This window comes from Ambystoma mexicanum, chromosome 4q (genome assembly GCF_040938575.1).
Source record: "Ambystoma mexicanum isolate Mex_15411 chromosome 4q, UKY_AmexF1_1, whole genome shotgun sequence".
In the NCBI taxonomy this organism is placed as follows: Eukaryota; Metazoa; Chordata; class Amphibia; order Caudata; family Ambystomatidae; genus Ambystoma; species Ambystoma mexicanum.
Genome location: NC_090928.1, coordinates 440,547,903 through 440,566,436, shown reverse-complemented (window position 1 = coordinate 440,566,436; position 18,534 = coordinate 440,547,903). Strand labels below are relative to the sequence as shown.

Sequence of the window (18,534 nt, the reverse complement as noted above, 5' to 3'; positions counted from 1 at the left end):
TCCTTGCATGGATTGACATGCTAATGAATATTCCTCATCAGGCTGGGAATCCTCAGTAAAAAGAAAGCAGTTTCGCTTTAAACTGAAAACTGCTCATCTCCTCTATAACCAATCTTTGTCCTTTAGGTAAAACGGCCCTCAGCCAATGACACTTGTCCTCCTAGGCTCCACCCCTGGTGGTCATCTTCAGATTTGGTAGAGCATGTAAAGTGTCAGTATGAACCAAGAAGAGCCATAGAGGGGAAGGCGGGAGGGTTTGCATGTGAATCCATGCAAGATCCATGCTGGAGAACAAGAGTTACAGATAAGTAACTTGTTCCTTCTCAAGCATGGGGTCTTGCATGGATTTACATGCTCATGAATTAGATTACACAGCAGTACATATACATGGGAGGTGGCAAGGCTCAACAAAAGCAATACACTTACCCCTGGAACAGACTCACCTCAAGTAAACAGGTTGCGCAGCACCAATTTGCAAACTCAGGACTCCTCCCTGGGATCACCGTTGATGCAGTAAATCTTGTGAAGGTGTGGGTGGATCTCCATGTAGCAGCCCTGCAGATGTCGAGCAAGGGAACACCAGAGAGAAACACTGTTGTCACTGCGATGGCTCTGGTGGATTGGGCTTTCGGCCAGCCTGGAAGAGCTCTGTTGGCGAAACAGCGACGGTGCATAATAAAGCCAGAATGCCACCTGGATTTGGAAGGCCTTCCCGTGTCCGAGTGGTCCAAAATTGACGAACAACTGAGATGTATTCAGAAAATTCTTCATGCATGTCACATAAAACTTCAAGGCATGAGCAACATCCAGCGAATGCAACACCCTTTCGGCAGGCATAGAAAGGCTCAGAAAGAATAATGGCAGAACCAAAGGCTTGTTGAGATGGAACTCTGGGGGAACCCTTGGCATGAAGGAAGGATGGTCCGCAGCACCACCCTTGTAGCGTAGAAGGTCATGTACGGCTGCTTGCAGGAGAGATTTCCCTGACTCGCCTGGCCGAGGGGATGGCCACAAGGAAAGCAGCCTTCCACGCGAGAAACTTCAGAGGGACCCGAAACATCGGTTCAAATGGAGGCCCCATAAGCTTAGTTAAAGCAACGTTCAGCTCCCAATCCGGGGTAGGAGCCTTCACTGGTGGAAAAGTCCTGAAAGGCCTTTGAGTAACTCATTGACGAGCCTGTGCAACCACAGGGAGGACTTGCCTGGCGCTCGGGTGTTAAGGGATATGGAAGCCAGATGAACTGGAGGCGTGAAGCAAAAGCAGATGCGGGAGGAGCTGTGGCACCGTCACCTGCAGAGGCGTAATCTTCTGAGTCCTACACTGTGAAGCACTTCCATTTATGACTAACATGTTAACGTACAGGAAGCTCTAGCCTTGGCCAGGAGCTTCTTGCACTCTAGCGGCAGGGAATGGTGCCCAAACTCTATGGCTGCAGGAGCCAGGCCGTGAGGCTCAATGACGCTGGCTTGTTATGCAGTATTGTTCCACCTTCTCTGGAGATAAGGTATGGAAGTAGAGGCAGCCAGTTGGATGCAGATACTGACAGATGGAGCAGGCCTGGGTACCAAACCGGACGTGGCCACACCGGCTAGATGACGATCACTCTACAATGGCAACGTCCGAGTGTGTTGATAACACGTAGCAGGAGCAGAATCTGAGGGAAGGTGTACACAGAGGGACCGTACCACAGGAGGAAGAAGGCATCGCCCATGCTCCTCGGGTGAGGATACGTGCTGGCACTCTTCCGGCACTTGGAGTTGGCTGCCGTAACAAAGAGGTCGATCTGGGGATGGCCCCCACTTGCTGAAGAGATGGGATACTTGCACCTGCGGAAGTTCCCACTTGTGGCAGGACTGCAGCTCCCTCCTGAGCAAGTCTGCAATGGTGCTCTTGGTGGCCGGGACAAGGAACATGTCCTGAAGAATGGCCCAGCGCCACAGGGATTGGGCGTGCAGGGAGAGAGTGTGGGAGCATGTCCCACCCTGTTTCTGGGTGTACAAAATAACAGTGGTGTTGTCTGTGAAGATCCACCCCACCTTCCTCCGCAGCTGCGGTTGGAATGAATTGAGGGCTCAGAAGACTGCCCGGAGATCCGAGACATTTAGGTGCAGGTCCTTCTTCTCTGTGTCCAGAGGCCTTTGGCGTGAGACGGTCCTGTGTGGGCTCTCCAACCTTCAAGGTAGGCGTCGATGGTGACCGTGGCCTGGTACGGGAGGGTCCGAAAGGGAGCTCCCTGAGGGAGATGTAGATGCACCCCCCACCATTGTAGAGCTTGCCAAAATGACCGATTAAGGGAGATCCTGTGTCAGTCCAAGTGCCTGTGACCTGCTGCCACCTGGCATCTAGGAATTCCAGCAGAGGCCTCATCTGGAGCCTGCAAAAGGGGACAAGATGGATGCAGGAGGACATCATGCCCAACGGTGACTTGATGGAGCAGATGGTCACGATGGATGCTGCAGACAGCCATTGAATTTTCCCCAGGATGGCCTTCACTCTCTCCTCCGAGGGCGTTTACCAGCCATATGACTGTGTTGAGGCGGGTGCCCAGGAACAGACCGTCTGCAATGGCTCCACGCAAGACTTCAGATATTTGATGGCGAATGTGAGGGCAGTCAGAAGGCATATGTTGCCCGTTGTGTGCCGAGTCACCAGCACGGGAGAGCGGGAGCGAATGAGTCAGTCGTCCAGATAGGGGTAGATGTGCATGCCCTTGTGGCGTAGATGCGCTGCCACTGGGGCCAAGCACTTTGTGAAACACTCTTGGAGCTCATTTTAGGCAGAAGGGCAGGTCCTTGAACTGGTAGTGCCGTCCCTGGAACACAAAAAACAGGAACTTCCGATGCTTCTGATAAATCAGAATGTGAAAACATGTATCCTCTAGGTCCAGAGTCACCAGAAAATCCCCTTCCTCCAGCTTGTTCGAGCATGTGTTGCAATGCGACCATCCTGAACTTTTGGGACTGTTAAGTACTTGTTTAGTTGTCTTATGTACAAGATCAGCTGCCACCCACCGCTACGGAGCCCCAGAGGCACTGAGGGAGCGGCTCTATTGCCCCTTTCCTCAACATGGCTTGAACCTCCTGCAACAGTTGGACCACGTGAAGCTCTTGACACGCTACAGGAAGAATGTGCATGCAACTGTGTTGAAATTACAAGGCATGCCCTTGCTACAGAACATCCAGCACCCATTTGTCTGTGGTGATCGATAGCCAGCCTCCCACTGGTGTGCAAAAGTGGGAGCTCGGATGCATGGCCGGTTCAGGCCTGCTTGGGCATTTGCGTCCTGGCCTGCGGATGACGACGACACTGGCATCCGCTGCCATAGGCCTGGGAGCGGCCCCTGTAGGCTTCCTGAGTAGAGGAGCAGGAGGTCTGAGGTAGGGGGTAGTGTACCCCTTGGAGGGCCATGAGACCCTTCCGCTTGGGGAAGGAAAGGACAGCCTCCTTTGCTGACTGGTCCCTAGAGAGCATGCTGTCTCAGTGTCAGTCTTGATAGCCTGTAGCTTCTCACCTACTGCCTTCCCAAACAGTTTTTCTTCATCAAAAGGTATGTCCACAACCTTTGGAATGCACGTATGCCCAGAAGTTCATGGCCTTTAGCCCTCTCTGGTGTTGAAGGGATATACCATTTCCCATCTGGCAGAACCCACAGTCTGCTATGTCCAGAGCCACTGTGATGGCATGATCCAAAGCCACCTCACCCTCCTGGAAAGGGGCCAGGGCCTCTGCCTTCTTTTCGTCCAGCAGAAAATACAATATTGGCCCAAGCTTGAACCAAAGCTCCCTGTGGTAGTGAGACAGTATGGCAAGACATTGGCGTCCTTGATGGTGGGAGCTGTGGTGTAAATGATGCGTTTGACAACTGCATCCAGCTTCTTGCCCACCTGGTCCCGGGGAACAATGGGAAAGGACGATGGATTGGACAAGCACTTACGAGCAGGGGCCAACACTACCGAGTTCGTAAAAGGCTGTGATCTGAGGAACCTGGGGTCCGGGACCCTGTATTTCTTCTCCAGCTTGTCGCTCTTGGAGGGTGTGGTCTTCATAAGGGCCAACCCTTCCTCCCAGACATCATCCAACAAAGGAATCGACATAAGGGTCTTCCTAGAGTACTCGTGTCGCTGAAAGAGTAACCCATCTTTTTTCTTCTCCTCCAGTACCAACTGCAGAGTTTGGATGCCAGGAGATCATAGAGTGGAAGGTGCCAATCTCGCCTGGTGGTGAAGTCCTGGCAGACTAATCGGTACCCAGAGGCTCCCCGTCAGCAGGTACATACATTTCAAACTCGTGTTTATCTTGAGTGAGGTTTTTATGACATCAACCTTTTTTAAACCTGCGACCAGTTTCAAAGTACATGTTCATAGTGTTGCTTTGGTGAGAGTAAAAAGAGGATCAATTCCCCACCTCTTGTAGCAATAATAAAGACTTACTCCCACTAAAGAATACCAGTGCCACAGAATTTGTTTATAACTGTGCTAGTATTTTATTCTTAAGGTATTTTCCCATAGGGGTGCCCTTTTTGATGACACATGTTTCGGCACCCTATGCGCCTTTTTCAAATCTGGGCAAAAAATGAATTTCCTTCATTCATTACATTGTCCTTGTATCTTCTGAAATCTTGGTTCATTGTCTGCATAATTCCTTGGTTAAATCCCTCCTGCAGATGTTTTCCCTCTGTCTCCGCGCGCCGGCTTTGTTCAAACTCATCCGTATGAGTAGCCTTGGCATCCATGTCAGTAGCAGACGGTTCGGCATAGGGGGCCTCTCCTGGTAAGAGTCCTGGGAGGCCTGCGGGCCGGCCCAGGTGCAGGAGCAGCAGACATCATTTGCTGACTTTCCACCACCAAGGTGTGCAGAGCGGTGAGGATGTCCAATGACACATGCCTGCGTGCTGGTTGGGGTGTAAAGGGTGCAGCTGGGAATGGTTTTGGGCTGAAGCCACTCGGAGGAGCAAATGGCCGAAATGGTCCTGGCATAGAGATCCCTCCTGGAACATGTGTACCCATGGTTCCCTTCATGGTACGAGTAGACATTCTCAGGCAGATGTTCATCCTCTACCTACTATGTACTGTAAGAAAGGCTTTGGTAGTATAGCATTTAATGACATTTGGCACAGACAGACCAGACATAACTCTAATATTCGGTGGCCAACCAATGGTAGCTTTGAAATCCCTCGTATAGAATATCTAGAGTCTGTATTGGTAAAGAAAAAGGCTAGACCTGCAGCATTTGACGCATTGCACAGTTGGAAAACAGAAGCTTTGCAGCAACAAAAGAGTAGAGAGAAACATATGCGTCGACTTATGACGAGTGTCGAAAAGGCACGGTTATGTGATCAAAATAAACAATTGGAGTGAGTTAGGAACACGGACAGAGCGTTTCAATTAGGCATTCAAAAAATGTACCGTTCAAAAGATTTTCATTCGTCAGATGATTTGATTAATAAACTTTTGCATGAACGAAGGCCCGATGCCTCTGCGCCACCCCCGTACGTCCCTCCCCCTGGTGCTTTGCCCCTTCCTGTTATTCATCCTCCTATAGTTCCTCCGGTCCTCCCTGTTCTTCTGGTTGTTCTTCCAGCCGTTGCTCCTTTGCCTGCCCCCCTTGCCTCCACCTGTTGATATTCAGAATGTGCCTACTCTTCCTCTTCCAAGTGATTCTGCATCGCTTGTAGTAGACCAGGGCGCGGGATCAAGGGTTGTGACTCGTAATACTGTGTCCCCATATAAAAAGAATGAATTGATTGCTTGGGCTAAACATTGTATGGATAAGGGTGAACAAGCTGATGTTTTTACCACACTCGAAAACTTAAAAGGTATTCCTGAGAAAAATGTTTTTATTGAAGGTTTAGGGATTCATTTGAGTATAATGTGGAATAGATTAAATGATGTAGATCTCCCACAAGGGTTACGGGATTTGAACACCTTAGCGTTGTCCAGAGATACTGCGGAGAAAGTATATGAGCATGTTAAGAGGATTTTTGTGTATAGGAAGGAGTTGGAAGAGTTACAGGATGAAGAATCAGATGGTGATAGTTTAGGTATTATGTTCTTACAGAAACGGTTTTCTCCTCACCGTGAATTAAAAGGTGAGGAAGCGCGAATTTGTACAAAGGATACAATAAGATGGATTTCGGATATGTCGATAACTCCAGATGAAGTATATGACACATATGGTCAGTATACGTTAGAAATGCAAAAGAAAGTGATACAGGTTATGGTAGAATACCTGCAGAATGAGTGTGTAAAAAGAAAGATTTGTTGTCCCGCAGAATTGTTGAGTGTTTATAAGAGAGCCTTTTCGATTTGATACTTTTTCGACTGCCTTAGCGCTCGATTTGGCTCTGTTGCTTAGTAAGCGTTCGGAGCTACCTACTTCTCAGTTGCCTATGAGAGAGGTCCCTCCGACATTTGTCCCAAAAGTTGAGATTGCAGCCGATGCTGCACGAGGAATACTTGAGGGGACATTCCTGCACATTACGTATCGCAGTTTGTTCACGTCCCGTTCTCAAGACAGGAAGTGAACACCATAAAGCAATCTATTCCTGATATAAGAAAGAATCTGATGGGGTTCTATAAAGAAATAAGAGTCAGTCTTACAATCATCGGTATTCACCTTAAGTGATATTGATTTATTATTTCCTGTGCTCCTGCCAGTTGATTTATGGAAACAGATCAGGGTTGTAGATGATGTACCTGGGTTAGGAGATACATGGGATAACATGGTTAGGCTCGACAGAGAAAGACCAGCTGGCGAGCGACCGCCTCAAGTGATATTAAAAACTTTGCCTGATAGGATTATTGTAAAATTAAAAACTATAGTTCCTGCAAAAAGAATCATTTGGGACAAGCTTACGGCCTGTGTCCAAGGAAAATCTGAGGGTACTACCGAGTTCTTCAATCGGTTTGAACAGGTATTTTCAGATTTCAGTGGACAAGACTTAGGCACAGAGTCAGGGAAAAGGCTGTTTGTCGACAAATGTGTATGTGGATTGCTGCCTGACATCCAGTTACAGATTATGTCTTCCGAAAGCGCTTGGCAGGCGAAGTCTCAATCAGAAGTACTGCACATGGCTCAGTACTATGAAAATCGTGTGAATAATGAAAAGGAAAAACTTGAGAAAAAAAAGGGTGACCTGAAAACAAAAGTCCTATTACAACAGATTGTATGAAACCCTAGAGGGGGTAATCAATTTAGAGGTCAGTACGTTCCACAGGGAAGTACGCCCCTGGCTCCGGTAACCATTAACCAGTGTGCCTATTGTCGACAGGAAGGTCACTGGCGCGCACAATGTCCGACCTTGCAGCAAAGGTCATTTGGGAACATGGGTAGACGATCCAGAGGTCGCCCAGGTGCAGGGGCCCTGGCAGAGGTCAGTTTGCACCAGAATCACAGCAACCTCCTTCACAGGATAAGCAAGTTCCTGTGGATGTGGATGTGGATAATAGTAACATTTTTGATCACCCTTCTGCCGCATACCTCTCTGAAGAGCTTCCTTTTGACGACATTCTGTTTCGTTAGGATTGCCCGAAGCAGGATTTGGAACCAACGCCTATTGCCGTTCATCAGAAAGGTCCCTACATTGAGATGGCGGTGGGAAATAGGAAGCATCTATTTTTAGTAGATACGGGAGCACAGAAATGTTCCCTTGACCATTCACGGGTTCCAAATATTCTCCTGTCAGGGCAGTCCAACTTTTCCGTAGGGTTTTCAGGCACACCTGTAGTTTGTCCTGTCTCTTTGCCGGTACCGATAACACTGGGTCCCTTCACGGAGCAGTGTTCATTTCTACTTACCACAAACTGTGGGGAGAATTTGATGGGGTTGAATTTGTTGAAGGAATTGAATGCAGTAATACATTGCTCCCCAGACGGAGTTTGGTTAACAATTTCACCTCAGAAATCACTTGCCTCTCAGTTTTTGACTCGACCTTTACCGCCAGAATAATATTCCGGAATGCTTATGGGCAATTGATGATAATGATGTCGGCATTCTTCAAATTGAACCTGTTAAAATTATTCTGAAACATGGAGTAAAATTGCCTCGCATTCCACAATATAAGATCTCAGTTGAGGGCGAGCAGACTTTGAAATGTATAGTCTCTGATTTTGTACATCGTGAAGTAATTGAGGAAATTACAGGTAGTTTGTGAAACAGCCCGATTTTGCCAGTATGCAAAAAAGGTGATAATACGATTCCCTTTTGGTTTATAATTGATTTACGTGCTATTAACAAAATTGTGGCTCCTCAATTTCCCATTGTACCTGATGTTACAACGATACTAACTATGATTCCGGCTTCTGCCACTCACTTTAGCGTTGTTGACCTCAAAAACGCGTTTTTCAGTATTCCCATACACAAGGATAGTAGGTATTTGTTCACGTTTACCTTAGGTGGACGCTTGTTCACATTCACTCGTGCACCAGAAGGTTACACTGAGACTCCAAGTATTTATAGTAGGGCATTAAAGCCAGGGGATTGCGGAGGGAAGTGTGGCAGTGGAAGGGCCTCTAGGCGCAACCTGTTCCCCTACCACTGTTGGAATGACACTGACATTGTTTGCTCTTGGGGGCCCAAAATCGACCACTCTAGGCATACAAAGCAAAGGGCCAAAAACCCCTGATTACAGGCCGATGTACTGCTAGTCTCAACAACCTAGCGGTCGCTTTGGAAGACTGGAACGTATGTAAAGACTTGTTTGCCTTTGAGCAGGTTCCTCCTGAACGTCCGGGGCAGAGCCCGATGTCCTGAGTCAAGAGAAACTGCACGGAACTATGCAGGTAGTCCTTGTTCTTGCCAGGCAGTCAACCGTATCCAGGCCAGACTGCAGGATATGTCGAGAAACTTCTTTGACGTCTTTGATCCGAGCCGCAAAACTGTCACGCATCTCCACTTCAGGGATGAGTTCCAACACCTCCGCCATGAGTTCAAAGGAGAATTTGTCCAGAAAACAGGAGGAGTTTACACAGCAGAGACCCAGACTAAAAGAGCTGAAGATCTTCCTCCCCCAGGCATCTACGCAGTGGAACATAGGTTTTGTCAGGAATTATAGATTTTTGCAGAATTGGCTTTGATGTGTCGTGGTCGTCAAAGTTTTCTTCATCAGCGTCATTGGTTGAGAAGGGGCGCTCGGCGTCGACGACACAACTGGTAAAGATGGCGCAGCCGACGTCGAGGGTCTGGCAGGCTAAGGCACCGCCGGCATCGATGATCTTGACTTGTGCTTATGTCTCGAGTGATCCTTCGATGAAACATCGGATCGAGGCCTTGTAGGCTCACAATGTGGATCAAGACTTTCCCGGGATCAAGGGGGCGGGAGACCTAGGATGAGACCTTTCCTTTCCAGCTTCTTTCGAAGGCTCGGTAGGAGCATGGCTAGGTTTTTGCTTTTAAAAAATGTTAAGCATTTCAGCCCTGAAGGCTTCTCACTTTGCTGGAGTGGATTTCCTAGTTGGGCAAGCAACTCTTTCAGGGGAAGCGTCCGACAAAGAGGTTGACGAATGTGACCTACATTGGCTTCTCTTCGATTTCTTCGAAGAGAAAGTGTGAGCCACTCCTCGACCTGGACCGCCTTGCCTTCTTCCTCCGAGGAGAGTCGCCTCTCGACTCGTCAGTCGAAGATCAGTTAGGGGATTTTTTAGGGATTTTGTCTACATTCAGCTTCCCCCTTCTCTTCCCTCAAGGCCTTTCCAGTCATAGATTGGCACTTCGAGCAGTCGGAGGTGTCATCGTCTGCTCTGAGGCACCACAAACAGATACGGTGCGGATCAGTCAGGGACATTTTGGATCCGCAATCCTGACACTTTTTAAAACCGGACTTCCGAGTCGTCGGTGTCGATGATGGAGACATTGTCGAAGATTAACAAAGACGTCACAAGATATGGGGCACACTGAATTTCGCCGAAGTTATCACTGTCGCAGAAAAACAGAACTGAAGCCAAGGGGCACTACGTGTACTATATATGCCTTTGATGACATCATCCCCGACAGAGGCCTTCGAGGGACATCGACTCGACGCACAGTCCCCTCTGCGGAAAAAAAAAATCTGCTGAAGCTGGACAACGGGTGTCAAAGATGAGGAATACGTGGGAGAACACAACCCATTTGAAAAACTGTGGCTTTGAAACCCGCCGTTGTTGACATGCGCCGGGGAGGAGCGTGCCACCAAAGGGCAGAGTATTAATTCTGACAATTGCCATGGGATAAAAAAGAAGAGACAAGAAAGTCTTCCAGGGAAGAGCATATGGAATTACAAGGCCGGAGGACAAACCCAGGAGCGCTGCCGAAAAATGGTCCATTCCCACCAACGAGGAATAGAGGACTGGGGAGTGGCGCTGGTGGGCATAGTCAGGGGCGCGAATGCTCCTACGGCCGTACCCCCACGCACCTAAATTTAAAGGCGGAAGAACATTTTTTCTGGTGAAAAAGTTACTGTTTTCCGTTCCCAGCGAGGAACGCCCATACAGTATGGAGGAAAGGGGACAGGACATAGGCGTAAGGGGCAGACAACGCCAAAGTGTTAACTACTTTCACCATCAGGCACTAAAAAGCGGCCTGCCTGAGGTAGCAGCTGGTAGAATGTCCAAGTCGGGTGCAAGATCTGCCATGTCCCCTAGTACCCAATGAAACTCCTGCAGTAAGTGCCTGAAGACAGAATGTTGTGACCCTTGGACGGGAACATGTCTACTAAGAGAATCCCTGCCAGCTCGCCTGAGCGCTGTAGGATTCGTCAGCTTGGCCAAAGACGTAGGTGTAGGGCCTTGGCGAAGGTGTCACGCATATTCTGCCTGAAGGCCTCCCATTCCTCTGGAGTAGCGGATTGAGTCGAGAAGGATACCTGTTGGGCCTTTGCATCTTCCCAGGAGAGCGGACGATGACTCATGCAATGCTAATTTTGCTTGTCCTTTCGGACCGGGGGAACATTCTTCTGTGATGAGGTCTGCACCTGGTAATCGCAAACAGGTCAGTTTTTCCCTTCGCTCCTTCGGGAGAAAGGTAACTAGCTTCACCTAACGTTTTCAAAGTGCCTTGGGTTAAATCAATTGGCACGACGCGCAGTCCTGTGTGTCATGACATTCTCCAAGTTAGCAAAGACAAATGCGGTACAGGTCTCAATTTGTCTTTTTTGCACCATTATACATCGCAGGGTTGGAATCCCAAGGAATATTTTGGATTTGGCATGATGTCGAATAACAAAATGTCTAGAGTAATTTGATAGAATTCGAAATAACGGTGCTCCTAACAATAAGCACTGAAATAAGGAAAGAAGGTCATGGTGCCTCTATATACTGGCTCCGATATCACGTCGGGCCATGGTGCCTCTATTTACTGTTTTCTTTGAGGTTGGTGAAAAATATTAGTCAGTGCGCTCTAGCCCTTTCTTAGTTTGTAGTGGTTTATTCCATTTCTGACTAATCCAAGCTACGCGGAGGCCAGTGGCTGCATGGCTACAAAGAGACCAGAGTTTGGGTAAGCGGTTGTGTGTTAGCCTGTGCGCATCATTGTATACAGTTTTTGAATCATTTGTTTATTCAATACATTCCCAAATGCACACTTATTAGTGAATAAACTCACTGGGTTTAATTCAATCATTTCAATGTATTCCTAAACGTAATTGAAACAATTTCGTGCCAACATAACTTTGCTAAGAGGCACGTGCGTGTGTTTCGCCCTTCCTTGGGCTTTTTCAAGGCACTAGTACAGTGGTTTATTGCACAATTCGAGTGCGCACTATGAATTGTGTGCAAACATAAAATGACATGCCGGATAGAAAAGAAAGTGCTATAATCTAACATTAAAATGCAAGCGCACATTGTGCGAGAATCATGGCCATTCTACCAAGCAAATTTGATAATGCTGCAAGATAGTGATCAGATAATAGACCTATATAATGGGCTTGAAACCAAGCAGATTATGTGAAACCATATTGCCAACAGTGAAGATGCTCCTTCACACGATAACAGACTTCATACCAGAATTTAAAACCAATCCCACTTATATACTATCAGCTATACAATGAATGGAATAGGTTTAGCAAATGGGATACCAATAGGAGCTAACTCACGTAATCATAACACTAAGATCACGTGATACAAATGGGAACGTCACTGAGTGCGACAGGTTATCAAGGATGGGACGATACATTAGACTCATAACAGCCACGAGAAACAGGCAGACGCTCGGAGCACCAAGCACAATGATTAATCCCAATAGGTAAGTGCAAATAGAAAATGACTTATAACTTGACCGCATGAAGGTAGCATTTGTATGCCATATAGAATAACATTTGACTTGTACGACATCCTAGTCATGATGAATTTGCACGTAATGTATGGACCCGATACGTTAAGACCCGAGTATTGCACTAGAAATATACATCACAGATACCAAGTTGAAAATGAGGTTATTGAACAAATGCACTCGGCCTTTCTAATAACATTAGGGCACAGAGCACTATTGAACTCACACAGTAAGCACACAGAGATTGCCCCAAAGTAACGAATCAAATCACACGGGACAGGGGCACACGTCATATCCATTAATCTTGGAATTCAGAACATTTGAGGATGACAAACTCGAAATGAAAGTAAATCCTTAAGATTATAACTAGTATGAAGCATTCCGAACACGGAACCTACCAAACAGAATATGTGACTATGACTAGCACTGTTAGTTGCATGGACAGGTGCAGCAGGTAGCACATGGATATGAACATAGTTCATACAAATTAGGCGGTACACGGCACAGCCACCATTCTTGATTTCTACACAATCAAAAAAACTAATTGGGTCAAAATCCATAAGAATGTAAAGAGCTAGAAGAGTACAAGCTGGTATGATTGAAATAATGAGCAGTGAATTCACACTACCATGTGCACTAGGTTGCATATCGATACTAAATGCACGTGTAACAGGCTGCAATTTGATATAAGCATAGCTCATACAAAATAGGCGGCACACAGCACAGCCATCATTCTTGGTTTTATGTATAAATCCAAGAATGGTGGCTGTGCTCTGTAGAAGAAACTACTCCCAGGAAAGCACTGACTACACCATCGGATTCGTCACACTACCAACTGATAAAAGAATACAAATCAAAATACTCTGCACCACCCACATTATCTACTGGAATACAGGACAACACGAAGTATGCAAACTCCTAGCCCATTAGCAGCCATCAGGGGCATTGCGATTCCCTACAGCCAAAAGACTACAAACTCTCTAAACCATACAAATCAAAGATAAACTCAAGACTGCTAGTACCACAATATTCTTTACTGGAGCAAAACCCACGTGACATACAAGAACACCACAATTCTGCAAGATTGAAAGGACAACTTCTCAATGTGCAACAGGAGACGTGTATGAAGAACACTAAACATACATGTCCATACAAACAGTACAGAAAATGTTTCCAAAGAATGTGATTTACAAATTCCTGTGAATGACAAACCTTTCAACTTGCCCCTCCCATTATATTCTTCCCTTGTGGTTCTGTCTGTGTGTGTGCCCTGAATCAAATTCTTTTTTGTGTGTCGCACATATATAAATGAAATAAAATACATTGATGAACTGCAGGTTTTTACATCACAAGCACCTGGCTTTTATTGTATTCATATGCACCTGTTTTATATATAATTAACTGAAATAATAAAACAATTAAAAATGTAAATGAACACAAACCTCTTACTTTCATGACAGACATGTAATAAGCTAAATCCTTTCAATGAAATTATCCAATGGAATACTGAATTCTAAATGTACAGGATAACTCACCAGGGAAATCTTTACGACTGCTTTGCCCAAACTCCTGTAGTTGCGCTTGCTGGTTAATTTGTTCTTTCTGCAAGTTTTCATACCAATGTGTAACCTCAGCCCTGAGATCAGCTACCTGATCACTTGGATACATTTCAATTGTCATCTAAATAAACGAAAATGTAAGTGTTAAATTAGAGAAATAAAATAACAATCAAAATAGATCGAAATTGTTTTGACCTATTTACTTACCTTATCAGGAAGACCAGCTGGCTGACATACAATCCGTAATGGTAATGACTGTTTGTCACTAAGAGCCTTCAGGTGACTGCTGATACCAGTGCCTTCAATCTGCCACTGTCTCAAATGATAGGCAAACCTTAAGAAGCAAGATTACAAATTAACCAACATTTTCTATCATTAAAACTGCTTCAATATAAAGAAACATGTATGCAAAACAAAGACGGGCGAAGGCAAATGCCAAGATCCCAAAAGGTGGCTAAATAGTGACACTGTTTGTAGCAAAATAGCAGGGGTATAGCCAAATCAAGTAACAGATTCTACAGTGCTCACATTTAGTGATATGAATTATTTGTTTTATTATTGTGCCACATCCATTTCTCCATTAGCACAGAGAGAGAGAGAGAGAGAGAGAGAGTCTACTTACCAGTAATGATCTATGTATGGCTTCTTATCCCACAGATTCTTTATCTAGATAGGTATCCACCAGAACTAGCTGTTCTGGGAAAACTGACCACCACCTATGATGTTCAGCTTCCCATATTCCGTACATGACGTTGCCACTGTATAAAGAAAGCACACTATGGCCCCATTACCTCAGTTCTCCCATTTCCACACCGTTCTCAGCAGCGGATTGAACCCTTGTGTAGGCAGAATTTAGAGCAGCATCCGGCTGAAAATAATTCTAATCAAAAAGAAAAACAATGCCAATACACCTGCCTTAGATCTAACTATCCTTATTTTTGTTTGTTTTAGCTACAGGGAGGGAAGGCCACAAGGAATCTGTTGGGAGGAGAATCCCTAGAAAGAACATCATCAGCAAGTTATTTTCTCTTCAAATGGATGGCATCCTGCCACAGATTTCTCATAAAGCTACTCTCAAAAGCAGTATATTAAGATCGTAGGAAAACTGAAAGCAAACAATCCACAGCAGAAAATTTTGCAGAACTGGTCAACTAAAATTGGAGTCTCTACAAGCTAACAAATCCAGACAGTGGGGTTTGAAAAATGTACACAGTGACCAAGTTGCAGCCTGGCAGATTTTGAGCAGTGGCCCCTCCTATGCACAATGCCGCCACTCCTGCGGTGGAGTGGGCCCTGATGGCACTTCACTGCTTGCTTTTTCATAACAATTCAAAATACAGAGCCCTATCCAACGTTACAGGGTCTGCTTCATCACAGCCTGTCTGTCTGTCTTACCCATGTCTCGGAAAAAGAGATGAAAATCCTATGGTCCTTACAAAACAGCTATTTGCTGGACACTTAAAAGGACATCCCTTCTATTTAAAGGTGACCGCCTAATTTCTGTCACTGTTAACCAGGGAGTTAAATACACGATTGTGCTTTTTACACAGACAATAAAATTCTGTTCCTTACCTATGCAAACACATCTTTCCCCCCCGGCTATAGAAGTGATAGAGCAATAGCGTACACTTGGGCTTTACAATTAATTACAATAACTCAGTGGGCTTGAATATTAATGAATCAGAGGAGACTTTTGAGGCTATTCACCCTCGTCTTCAGTTGAGATGGGTTGCAGATGAAATGAAATATCTGGGGGTATTTTTGACTCAGACGGAGACACTATATAGAGCACATTTTTCAGCCCTTTTTAAGAGTGTGAGCCAGACCTAAAGAAGTGGGATAGCCAGAAAATGTCGTGGCTCGGCAGAATAACTGTGGTAAAGCTGTCCCTTATCCCTAAATCTTTGTATGCATTTCATTCTTTCCTGGTTAAGTTACCCATGAAACCTGTCGCCCGTTTACAGGTGAAAATATTAACATTCATATGGGGGGTGGAGGAGGGCGGGAACACCTGCAAATAAACAAAAAAGTCATGCTGAGATCGCCCTGGCATGGGGGTCCCTTCCAATAAGCGGTATCTGGTAGCGGCTTACATTAGTTCAGCTTTCGACTGGGGAATAGAGGACAAAAGAAGGTGGGTCGACTTGGAACAGAGGACCACATCCTTCCGCTGCACCCCCCGCCCCAACCCTGTTTCTGTTGCTGAGGCCCAGTGCGGGAGAAGGATGGCTACTAAACTCCACTAGAGCTACCATTACTTATTAGGTAACAGGGGCATGCATGGCGAAAATACCGGTGGGATTGTGTCGACCATCTCCTGTTTTGATGAACGCAGAATTATGGATGGCCATTCTTTTAGCAACTGGGAATCTTCTGGGAAGCATAGGCTGAGTAATTTGTACATGAATTCAAAACCTTTGACCTTTGAAGATTGCAAGGCTAGGTTTTCCTTGGGAGAGAAAGAGGTTTAGATATACTCAAATCCTCCATTGGATCACACATGTTGAAGTTAATAACAGAGGCACAAGGGATCCCAGAGGGATTGAACTGACTATGGAGGAGGGAGTCATCAGGGGACAGACTGCCAGGTGTTACTAATTTTTAGACCCATTGGACGAGACGTAAAGACTGCCGTATATGCAGAAATGGGAGGCTGATTTGGCCATCGAAATTCAAGACTCCCTTTGGGTTCGCATATGGTAACGGGGACATAAGGCTACTCATTGCACGGGGAGAAGGAATATGCATATAAAATACTATGCAGGTGGTAGGTGTTTCCAAAGAGACTGCATGAGATTAACCAAAACGGGGCAGCGGCATGTTGGAGGGATGGCTGTGGTGAAAGGGGCACAATTGGGAATTTGCGGTAGTTCTGTAAAATCTCACAGGTATATTGGAAGGCAGCCAGATTAACGTTAGCGGCTTCCTGGAAACTGCCGGAGCGGCCGATTATAGTGCATTGGTGGGTGAGATTGTGGAACAAGATAGCCATGGAAATGATAACTGCCATACTTAATCATTTGTTTCCAGCTTTCTTTGGTGCCTGGTTTTTGGTAATACAATCGCTGGGTACTCGAGTACACTTGTCCCACAAATCGCAGCTACTTAGAAACTTTGAGCTTCTGTGCTACCACTTACTTTTGTGACTATTTTTTTATGATAACATCTTGTGTTTGATGGCTTTCTGATCTCTGTAATATAATGTCTTAAGAAAATGTTAAATAAAGCTTGGGGGGAAATAAAAGCACACTCCCTCTTCGAGTCCAGCCAGTGCAATCTCTCCTCCTCCTTGGAAGTATGGGGAGGGGGTAAAATACTGGCAATTGAATCTTCTACTTAACATGGGTATGCAGTAAGAGAATTGCGGCAAAAATATCGCCTTTACAAAAAATCACGGCAAAAATGCAGTGGTTTGACCCTGTAAAGGTGTACCCCATTATAGCATTTAAGGGGAGCGGAGGTTGTGGGGGTGTTCCCCGCTCCCCTTAAATGGTATAATGGGTCTGGGGATTGCGGGGGTGTCCCCCGCATCCTTTACATGTATTGCAGCGGCAAAACCACAGTCTTTTTGCCGCAATTGTTTTGTGTAAACAGCCATTTTTGCCCCGATTTTAACACATGGAACCCTTAACATGGCACTCAAGACATAATGTTTGGCAGAATTTAATCGCCTGACCTGAAGAGTCACTGAAGAAAAAGGGGGCTTGCAAGAAAGGAATAAGTTACTTACCTGTAACTCCCGTTTGCCAGCACTGGTTTCTTTCATATATTCAAATGATACCCCAATATTCCCTGTCTTCAGGCTGGGAATCCACTGTAACATTAAGGCAAATTATATTGAAATATGAAACTGCAATCACCTTTAGTGTTCTCTTACAGTCATTTTGGGTCATATTGCCTCACAGGCAATAACTCCTCCCCGGGAGGCCCTTTTCATATTTAGCATATCGCACATGAAAGTAGGAATATGAGCAAAGAGGAGCCAAAAGAGGGGGTGTGAGGGAGGGTCGCATGTGAATCTATGAAAGATTCCAATGCTGGCGAACAGGAGTTAGAGGTAAGTAACGTATTCCTTTTCCAGCAATGTGGCTTTCATAGATTCCCATAATGTTTAAATAGATTATAAAGCAGTATACACAGACGCATACAATGCAAATCATGGGCAAAGGAAATGGGCTCACTTTCAGGAAATGGTTACAGTATGCGAAGAGATGACCGTGCACTGCTTGTCCGACCCTGCACTCATCCGTGGAAGCGTTGTCCACACAGTAGAACCTTGTAAAGCTGTGAATGGACCACCACGAGGTCGCTCTGCAGATATCCAACAACAGGACAAACAAGAGAAATGCAGTAGAAGAAACAGCAGTCGTAGAGTGTTCACCAGGGTGACCAAGAAGAGGCCTGTTCGCAACGTGGTGACCGTTGGAAATGCAGTTGGACAGCCACAGGGAGATGGAGGACTTGGGCAGCCTTTTACCCACAGCCGTCGGACCCAAGGCCCCAAACAACCGTGTGGATTTAAGTAGCTATTTGGTGCGAGCAAAGCCTCTGTGATGTCCAGCTAATGCAGCTTGTTTCGTCTGAGTACAGTGCGAGGCAAAGAAAACAGGCAGGACCAAGGGATCATTAAGATGGAAAGACAAAGGACCATTAGGTAAGAAATAAGGAGTCTGTAACATGGCCTTGCGTTAGGTAAGAATTGATGTAGTAACACTGTGCGAGACTGCACAACAC

At 45.9% G+C, this 18,534-nt stretch overlaps 1 protein-coding gene across 1 annotated transcript in view; it reads right to left on the bottom strand.

Moving 5' to 3' along the window:
* USP34 (ubiquitin specific peptidase 34) overlaps positions 1-18,534 on the bottom strand; it is a 3,618,222-nt gene that overhangs the window by 2,285,458 nt on the left and 1,314,230 nt on the right. Inside the window, exons 25-26 of the mRNA XM_069608012.1 lie at positions 14,008-14,134; positions 13,777-13,921 (exon numbers count right to left, since the gene is read on the bottom strand). Coding sequence (XP_069464113.1) covers positions 13,777-13,921; positions 14,008-14,134 — 272 coding nt within the window. The remainder of the gene's footprint in view (positions 1-13,776; positions 13,922-14,007; positions 14,135-18,534) is intronic.